Genomic DNA, 9432 nt, shown 5'->3' with positions numbered 1-9432 from the left:
ATGTTTTAGTGCGAGACATCGCAAAATTTCCTCAGATGTTCAGAGATGGAGATGGATGGGATTCCTTATATCTCGAGGACGATCTTACTTTGGCCTACTATCCGCGTGCATATTCAAACTCTGGTTTGCAAAGAGGTTCAATGATATGCTGAAGAAGTGCAGGGAGTTGAGAACTATTATTATTTTATGATATTCAAAGGACAATATAATCCATGTCTACATTTAGGCAATAATGTAAATCAATCCTGAATATATTAAAAAAAAAATACGAAAAATAGCTTAAGCAATTTAAGTAATTCATTCAGTAGTTCTAAGAATCAGGCGATAGAATGTCGTCTGTTCTTTGTAACATTCATCTGGCCTTTGTCATCGAAACTCTTGAATCCGTCAGGACGAGCAAAGGGAGATAACCATCCTAGTTTCTTTGATATAGAGTTAATGAAGGATTTTCTACGCGGATGCAGTTTATTTCCAGTTGCTAGAACACTGCTGCTGCTACTACTCATTTGTGCATACCCGGCCGATTTCTCTAGCTCTTTTAATCGCATTCGCATACTAACCAACTCTATTTTCAAATCTTCATTTTCTCTTTCTAAATTCAAGCATTCGGTAGGAGGAGGTTTTATACTCATCGAATAAACATTAACTTTCTGAGGTTTAGGAGGTGAATCTGCTACAACTGGGTTGACGTCTCGAAGCCGTTGTTGCTCGTGATGAAGCACTTGAACACGAGTTTGCACATGGAGTCGGTTGTTCTGAGCTGCATGACAAGAGGCTTCCATTGATAATTTCTGGAAGTCTATTAAGCTGCAGATCTTCTTCCTTTCCATGTCAATCAAAGTTGGATGAGCCTGAAATCGGAACAGAATATAACCAAGAAGTCTAAATCTTGTTATCATGCAACCAAATGAGGATATAACCAAGAAGTGGGAGGTAGGATAACAAGAAGCTCACCTTCAAATATATATCGATGGACCTGTACATGCCATCCTCGGTTACCTTTTCTTGTTTCGAGACCAATTCAGCAAGACTAATATACTTCGAAACAGTTAAGTTACGGTCAGACGATACTTCAGCAAGATAACTCTCCATTAACCTCCCAACTTTGTCCATATCACATAATGAAGGAGAGACATATTTGTTGTTTGCATTCGGGCATGGCATGGTACCTTCATGAGTTTTGCATTCTAGATATATTTTCATAATTCGTTTTACGGTTTCAACATCAAATATGGTGTCACCCTTGAGTTGAAATGAAGGAATCAATAGGTCACTCAAAACTGCTTGCTCAAGTTGCATTGCTATTCTCTTCTCGAGGTCTATCCGAGATGCAACCATTGTGTCTAAATACATTGCTGCTCTTAGAAGCATTGAGAGGAAGCTAACCGGCATTAAATTTTTCTCCCTCGGTAAAAGACTCACAATTGTCTCCAGAGTGATTCTCTTCTCATGTTCATGCTTTGGCTCAATTCTCTTCCTTCCCTTGCCAAATATTTCCTGCATTTATCTCTCAAATTAGAGCTTATAAAGCACAAACAAGGCCAAATAAAGAACAGTTGGCGAAAAGTTACACTAACCAATCCTCGGAGAGAATCCTTTGCATAAAGCATAAGTACTGGAGCAAGGAAAGATTGCTTTAAGCCTCTAGCTACCATTGCCATAATAACCCTTTGAAAGATATCAATGCTGAGAACAGTCAAATCTTCAGCCCACCAGTCCAGAATAGGTTTCTGTTTAGTTAGAGATTTCGAGGAAGAACCGACAGATTCGTTGATCTTGTTTATCTCGCAGTGGTTGATCTCCTGGCTGGCTAGATATGATATAGCATCTATGCATCGTCTCACTAGCTTTACTTCTTCTGCCACTGGAAGAAGCTTTTCTGATTGAATCAACACGGAAATTGCACCAGTAAGGCTCACTAAAGCTACTTCTTCCAAGTAGGCTTCAGTTCGATTCACTAAGTTCACGACTGCATAATCTTCTGTCATCTCGAGATACTCAGCTGCACACCTGATCATTGCAATGTTGTCTATACTTATTTCAAAATTTATTCCGTAGCAGAATTTTGCTGCCAATTCGAATGCTTCTGAACCACCTGGAATATCTGGAAGGTCGATAACAGGGAGACCATAATTCCCTGCTTTGGATACCAAATTCTTTATGTATCCACATTTTGAGACCAACGGAAACTGCAACGTATTAAGCAGTGAATCAGAAACTAAGATAGGCAATTTCGCTGTCAGGTTATTGCTTAATACACAGTTCAAGCTCATTGAAACTAACTGATGATCAGTTCAGTCTCGGAATCCATTATTGATATGATAAATTTTGAAAATATATATTTATTAATCGTTGCAATAAAGTAACTCGATTTTACCATATGCAGTGAGAAGGAAGTTTCTCCAACGTTAACCTTGACATCCTTGGGTATCTCCTGGGAGAAAATCCTGTTGAAATTCCAGAAAACACTTTCAGGTTTTTAATCTATCATATATCTCTTTTATCAAACTTCGACAAGCTCTTCTGAACTTCGACGAAAATTACAACAAACAAAATATATGTATGATAGTGAGAAGCAAACCATTCACTTGTTCTCTTCATGGCAGCTGAGCGAAGTTGCTGATGGTTTGAATACATATATAATATATATATAACCTGTGCTAGTGCATGCAGCTTCAAAACTTGCACTGGTCAAGCTCTAGCTAGTCTTGCCGTCATCATACAAATTTCTTCTTACTGTTTTATGATCAATTATTTATCATAGAAGAAGATATGCAAGAAGAAAAAACAACAAGGATTTTTTTTCTCAAGTTCAAAGTATTGGAGAAGTAATGAAACCAACAAAGGAAACTTCTATACTAAGGACACCCATTTGATCAATAACACCAGAAAACATCTTGTTTAAGTAAATGAATGTAGTCCTGAAAATCATGCTATCAAGACTTTCTTTCATCACCTTTTTATGAAAGATCTCCCCACCCATTACTAAAGGGACAGTAAAGAATCATTATCAGAAATCAAAGATGTTTGGTGGTTTTGGACCTTCTGTAACAATAATAGAAAGATATATCTGTTTTATATCCAATCAGTGCTTTCGGATTTGTTGATTAGTGGTAAAATGGGTTTTGATGTGTTTTCAAAGGACTCAATCTTGTGCATGTTGTTGTCCTTGTTGAGTCTTAAATTTTGAAACCATGAAAAATGTTCACGTGGGAATTGGTCCACAAAAGTCCTGTCTTTCTTGTTTTAGGCTTGTCAAAGTTTACAGATAGGTCATGGACCATAACTTATAGACTTGTAGTGTATACAGAACACTTGCGGGTAAATATTAACCACTACTGGAGACAAAAGATGTCTCTTACGGCAGTGCATTTTGGAGCAACGCCCACGCTCCAGCAGAGGGTGTGTGTAGTCTTAAACATCAAAGTAAACATCAACTGCCACATGACAATAAAAAAGACAGCCAAAGTAAACATCAAACTGATGGCCACAGATAGTTTCCAAATGGAGTCTTTTTTTCCCCGAATACGAAATGGTCAGGCTGTAACTGTTTTCTCCTGAAACTTAAGATTCCCACCTTGCTGTGGCATGGAGCTATATTCCATGTCGGAAGCTTTATATACCGGAATAGCTTTAGTAAAGAAAACCCTTTGCTATAAGTAACCCATTTTCTCTTGATACTGAGACGGCGTCGTATTTCGGTCAATTTTCCTCCATATACTATCACTGATAGTTTCCAATGGAGTCTTTTTTTCCCCGAATATGAAATGGTTAGGGCCGTGTAATTGTTTTCTCCTGAAATTTAAGATTCCCGCCTTGCTGTGGCATGAAGCTATATTCCATGTCGGAAGCTTTATATACCGGAATAGCTTTAGTAAAGAAAATTGTTACCCCCTTTGTCATAAATAAGCCATTTTCTCTTGATACTGAGAAGGCGTCTCCATATTAATGTGAATGTCGGTTGCGAGTATAAGATCAAGTGTCTCCATTCTCTATTGCAGTACTTGTAGAGGTTACGGAACAACAACCAATTTTAACCGGTACAGATATGATATAAAGAAGGCAATCGCTTATCCATTTAGATTTTGCTGTTGTTGGAAATAAAGATTCGGTGGCTGTGGCCTTGACTAATTTTTAGCTACAGAAAATAGTAGTACTAGATGTAGGTCCATATAGTATAGTAGGGTTTGCTGAGAAGCAAGAAATTTAAGGGCAGAACTGCGACGAGTCTTTTCCGTAATGAATGATATCCAACAGACTGAAGTGGGAAATAGGTGTGGTACCAATCACTAGTCTGATTATTGCAGACACTGCCCACCTTCATAGAGATGACTTTTCACATCATGCAGCTTATGAATTCTTAAATATGATCAAATCATCATGTCATACCAAAGTTTGAAAGATTGGTGGTATGTTTTTTACACTTTCACTACCAAGTTAAAATCCTGATCTTAATGAATTGATGTATCAAACGAATATCTAACACCAAAATCCCCTTGGAATCTTGGAATTGTGCGGGTCCTATATTAAATCAAGGTTTTTTTTTGGCGTTATAGTAGTAGACATTAGACACTACTAAAATTAGTGTCGGACAGTAGCCTTGTTTTTTCCTTTATCCGTCGGGCTGTAATGGTTGGGGTGCAAGTAGATTCCCAGGACGAGATGCTTTATATAATCTTGGAATTGGATGCGTAGGATGTATCTCTTAGCAAAACAAGCAACGCCAATATGATAAATCTCAGGCAGGCATAGTCAGACTTTGATGCAACACCCACGAATTTTGCCTTACTAGTCTACACGGCCCACACTCTTGGCATGACTGCTTCCATGTTACTTCAGAGAGTTGCATCCAAAACATCTTGTCCACCTGGACATATTAATTATGCAATGTTGTTTATCTAAATTAGACTAGTGCTATGGCGCACAATGAGCGTGCACAAAATTTATATTTGGTTACAAATAAGATTATCTACTAGTATTTTGTATTCATAAATAGCAAAAGGAGGCGAAGCAGCAGAATTTCTGGCACGATATGAGACACGTGGTAGGAACGTCAACAAATAGTGTGGAATCCTATAATACCTTTAAATATTTCTGTAATATAGATTACATTAAACTGGATTTGCATGGTGGAATAAAACCATCTCCTTTTTTTCTTTCTTAACTCTTTTTCTTTTTCAAAATCAATCACACGGATTAATCTGGTGGACATCGACAAAAAAATTAAACTGACACACCGGATAGTCTGCCTGGTACGCCCTGGTTGTTAGTAAATCAATCAATCTTCACATATCTCACTCGGACCTGCTTTCGCTAAGCCTGCCATGTAGGTGAGGTATATAGTCCACAGATAAGCAAATGAATTGCTCACCAACGGCTGCCAAAAACAAAAACAATCAGTTAGACTGCTTCCAAGAGATTATTGAAGTTATATGGTTGACTAAACCAGCCCAGATTTGGAAAGAGGTCAATGGCATTGAAGAGGAAATTTCTGGTAGTTTTTGGATAGGCACTCGAATTTTTATGATTCAGCTACTATATGAAACTGTTTTGCGTAATTAGAAAAAGATACCAGTATGATACTCGAGGGAGATTCTATTAGCAATTCTGAATCATGTATAACTACAGCTCTTTTCAAATTTATGGGACAATGGCTACCATTAACAACATAGTAACATAGTATGAACAGCAGCACAGATAGAGAAATCCTTGGGCTCCCAACTATATTAATACATAAATTACATACACGCCTAACAGAACATACCTGTAAACGGACTGGGATGAACTTGAATGTGATAAAGTCACACATCGGCCAATATATAAGGCCATTCTTCAGAGTTGGAAGTAAGTCCCGCTTTAGTCTAGCAATAATCTCAGCACCATTTTCACCTGTGCTTGGCAAACATAATCAATGCCCTTCAAATCAGTATACATATTTTACTAAACAATCAGCGCAAGTACATGAAAACAGAAAATTTAATGCTATGGGCGTATACAAAGTAATCATAGAATAAAAACCAAATGCGAATTCAGGATGCAGATTTTCACATGCACATATTTGCAAAGTTCATGGAGATTGCTGTTATACTTGCTAGAACAATTATAGAAATAGAAATTATAACATCAGAAGTTCTTAGAGATTATTGTTATGACTTGTGAGAGCAATGAAAAATTGAAATCATTGTCTTCCGTGAAATTAGATTGTAGTCATGAGCTGAAGTCATAATAGAAAACGCAGCCAGAGACTGTGAAACTCAAAGGAACCCATAGTAAACTACTGATGATTGGCCAAGTTATCTGGGTTTGCTAGGGTATCCACATTAACTTACACCGTACAGTTCAAAAGACTAAAAATTTTCAACAAGGGGGGGATTCTGCCAATAACTAAGATTAATAAGCCAAAATTATACACGGGATTCATGTCAAAAGCAGATATTATCGGAACATCAGTGACCAGGCAGTCAAAAAAGTTATAACTTCTGCATCTCGTTACAAAATATAGAAACTGAGAACAATGGTTGTACTACATAGAAGTAGCTAGACGGTAACATTTATCAATGAGCAAGCACTTCAATTTGGTTATAAGTTTAGGTCGACTGACTACAGACTCTTAAATCAGATCATAGGAACCAAATGGGAATCCACGTACATGTGGACTAGTAAGCAACAAATTCACCAACCCAGACGTATCAATGTATATCAAAGCATTACCATACATGACAGCCCATGAGATATCTCGGTGTGCTCATATCTCCTAATATGTTCACAGTTCAAAATGCTGTAAAAATGGCGAATTCTATTAAAGACTAACAAGAGGAATGAACAACCATACGTCGAATTCATGTAAACGCTGACACATAAGTCATAACCACTGCATCTAATAAAAAAAATTATAAATTCAGAAACCACGAAAAATGGTTGAACTACGAGGAAGTGGCAGCATTAGGCAATGTTTGTAAATTCATGTAAGCACTTTAGTGGCAACAAGTAAATTCTTATCTTCCTTCACTTGTACTTTGTAAAAAAAAATTGATTTACAAGTTTAATTTGACCCCACCAAGCAGCAATATGATCAAATATGGTAAACAATAAAGAGACATAAACATGTACCATGAACAATTTCCTCAAAAGTTAAGATGCAGAATAGTTTTTTAGCCAGAAATGTTTCGGTATGTATCATGTTGCTATGATTTTTTGGTAATGTTTAGATATGTATTGTGTTGCTTACACATGTTCAAGCTGGTGGTTTGCCGCTTTCTAGACTAAAACATTGTGGATTATGATATAGTTCATGTGATCTGTTTTTTAGAGTTTGTATACTTCACCTCTGTGGTACGTCTGTTGCATTCATATAAAACACAACACAACAGATAGATAAATCCGTAATAAGATTACCTTGTAAGCCTGCATTCAGAGAGAAAAACACGGTAGCCATAATAGGTCCGTAGATAGTCTGCCCCATAAATATTTTCTTCAGAGTAGTAAGCACATCCCGCTTTGGTAAGACTTTCGAGACAAAGTTAAACCAGAAATGTAGTGACGGACCCATGATAAGCAACCCATACCCAGCCATACGCAAAGTCCTTATCGAGTCAAGAGGCTCTTCTGTTGCTTCGGTGAGCATCTGAGGATAAAATTCACTAGTGTTCAGCAACATATATGTCAAACAAATACACAATTATTTTAGAAGCGTCTAGCTTATTATGAGCACAGGGGAGAAAACACTTATTATACATGGTTATAGTCTGGTTGGGGTGTATTTCAAATGTAGAGTATGCAATGTAGATGAACAGGGGCGGATCTACAGCTTAGCCTAGGCTGGCTCAAGCAAGCCCCAAAAGTCCAAAAATGCATTTTTTTTTTCACTACCTAATTTGCTTAAAATGGAAATATAGGCCTGAAAACTAGGCTTAAGCCAGACCTAAAATATGGGATGCAGTCCAGCTAGTTTATCAAGCAAGCCCTTCACCAAATTTCTGGTTCCGCCACTGTAGATGAAACATGCGATTGCCAGTTCTGCTTAAAAACTGATAATATATTCAATGAAAGAATCCAACACATGATAGGAAAATATCAACACTAAAGAGAATCCACCAAGCAGAAAAATAAACCAATTGAACATTACGTGCCAGGCCAGATTGAACTAGTAACCGATCATCCTATAACTCATAAAGAGAACTGGTGAATGTGTTCATGTAGATTCTGTACTAATGGGCATAATCATGTGTTATATTCAAGAAGGCAAAAACTACAAATGGCATCAATAAGTAGCACATTTACCCATTAATCATCACTGAACACCATCACATAACTTCAAATCATGTCCCTTGATAATTTGCCTTAACCCCCAGGCTCCAGCATCCTAATTCTGAAAAGAAAACCCACCTCAAATAATACACACTTACCCTACCCAACGCCTCCTTCATATCTAGAAAGAATTAACCTAATTTGAATACTAGGAAAACACAAACTCAAAATTTACCCATGAGTGAAAATGTGACAAAATTACATAGCACTTTAGGGTTTAGGTTTCTACTCCAACCAAAAAAAAAACATTAAAGCATAGAAACAGAGTAACCAGAAACAAGGACCAAAGGAGCCTCAAAATCAACATAGATAAAAAAAAAAATAAACAAGAAACTAGGGTTTAATTCGATTAACTTACCTGAGAAGACAAATCAGAGGCAGTATAAATAAGAGCAGAAGTAATACTTTTAGTAAGAATCGGTCTCGACTCAATCAAACCTAAATACCATCCAATAATCCCATTCTTTGTAGAAACAGCTGACGATGACGACGACGAAGAAGAAGAAGAGCAAAATGAAGATGATAATGTAGAAGGAGAACAAAATCCAGATTCTTTAATCTTCCTATAAACAATTGGAGATCTGTAAAAACTTCTAAATTGCTGTTTTGTAATTACAGTTTGTAATGGCGAAGACGAAGAAGATGAAACCCCGTTTTCGATTGTAAAAATCGAACGTCTTTCAAGTAATTTCTGAAGACAGGATTTACTGCGGCTTCTCAGAAAGCTACCGCTCATTTTTTCTTCTTCTTCTCTCTCGGGGGTTCCTTTCCTTGTTTCTTGGCGAGGGTTTACACTTTTCGAGAGAGAGAAAGGAAAGTAGGGACGAGAGCAGGAGGAAAATATAAAAGCGAGGAATTCAGTTCAGTCAAAAATAAATGAGAACTATATAGGCATGATTATTGTGCCACGTCTGTATATGAAACCATATACATTTCGACGCGTGTGCTTAAATTTGATACGTGGATGGTACAAATGTTGAATATGAAGGAACTAGGAAGGTTTTATGTCTTTCCGCTAAGGCGAAGTCGGCATTCTTAGAAGGCTTAGGTTGTTTTAATATGCACGATGAATACATTCCTAGAGGAAAAATAATTGGGTACGGCATTGTTGTTCCCGCACACGTA

The 9432-nt window shown here is 37.2% G+C and overlaps 2 protein-coding genes across 2 annotated transcripts; both read right to left on the bottom strand.

Moving 5' to 3' along the window:
• Nucleotides 1–157: 157 nt before the first annotated feature.
• On the bottom strand, nucleotides 158–2637 carry LOC113283458 (BTB/POZ domain-containing protein SR1IP1-like). Its single transcript, XM_026532728.1, has 5 exons — nucleotides 2582–2637; nucleotides 2378–2447; nucleotides 1578–2189; nucleotides 955–1497; nucleotides 158–851 (listed from the first exon to the last, which is right to left on the bottom strand). Exons 1-5 carry the CDS (start codon nucleotides 2635–2637, stop codon nucleotides 318–320), a joined length of 1815 nt encoding a protein of 604 aa, XP_026388513.1. The 3' UTR covers nucleotides 158–317.
• A 2410-nt stretch (nucleotides 2638–5047) lies between these two features.
• Nucleotides 5048–9150, bottom strand: LOC113283457 (protein SYM1-like). The gene is made up of 4 exons (XM_026532727.1): nucleotides 8666–9150; nucleotides 7396–7624; nucleotides 5765–5889; nucleotides 5048–5377 (listed from the first exon to the last, which is right to left on the bottom strand). The coding sequence occupies exons 1-4, from the start codon at nucleotides 9041–9043 to the stop codon at nucleotides 5279–5281; spliced, it is 831 nt and encodes a 276-aa protein (XP_026388512.1). The 5' UTR covers nucleotides 9044–9150; the 3' UTR covers nucleotides 5048–5278.
• Nucleotides 9151–9432: the final 282 nt, after the last annotated feature.

This window comes from Papaver somniferum, chromosome 5, assembly GCF_003573695.1.
Source record: "Papaver somniferum cultivar HN1 chromosome 5, ASM357369v1, whole genome shotgun sequence".
NCBI lineage: Eukaryota > Viridiplantae > Streptophyta > Magnoliopsida > Ranunculales > Papaveraceae > Papaver > Papaver somniferum.
Note: the sequence above shows the minus strand (reverse complement) of the source record. Positions and strands in the feature narration are given on the sequence as shown.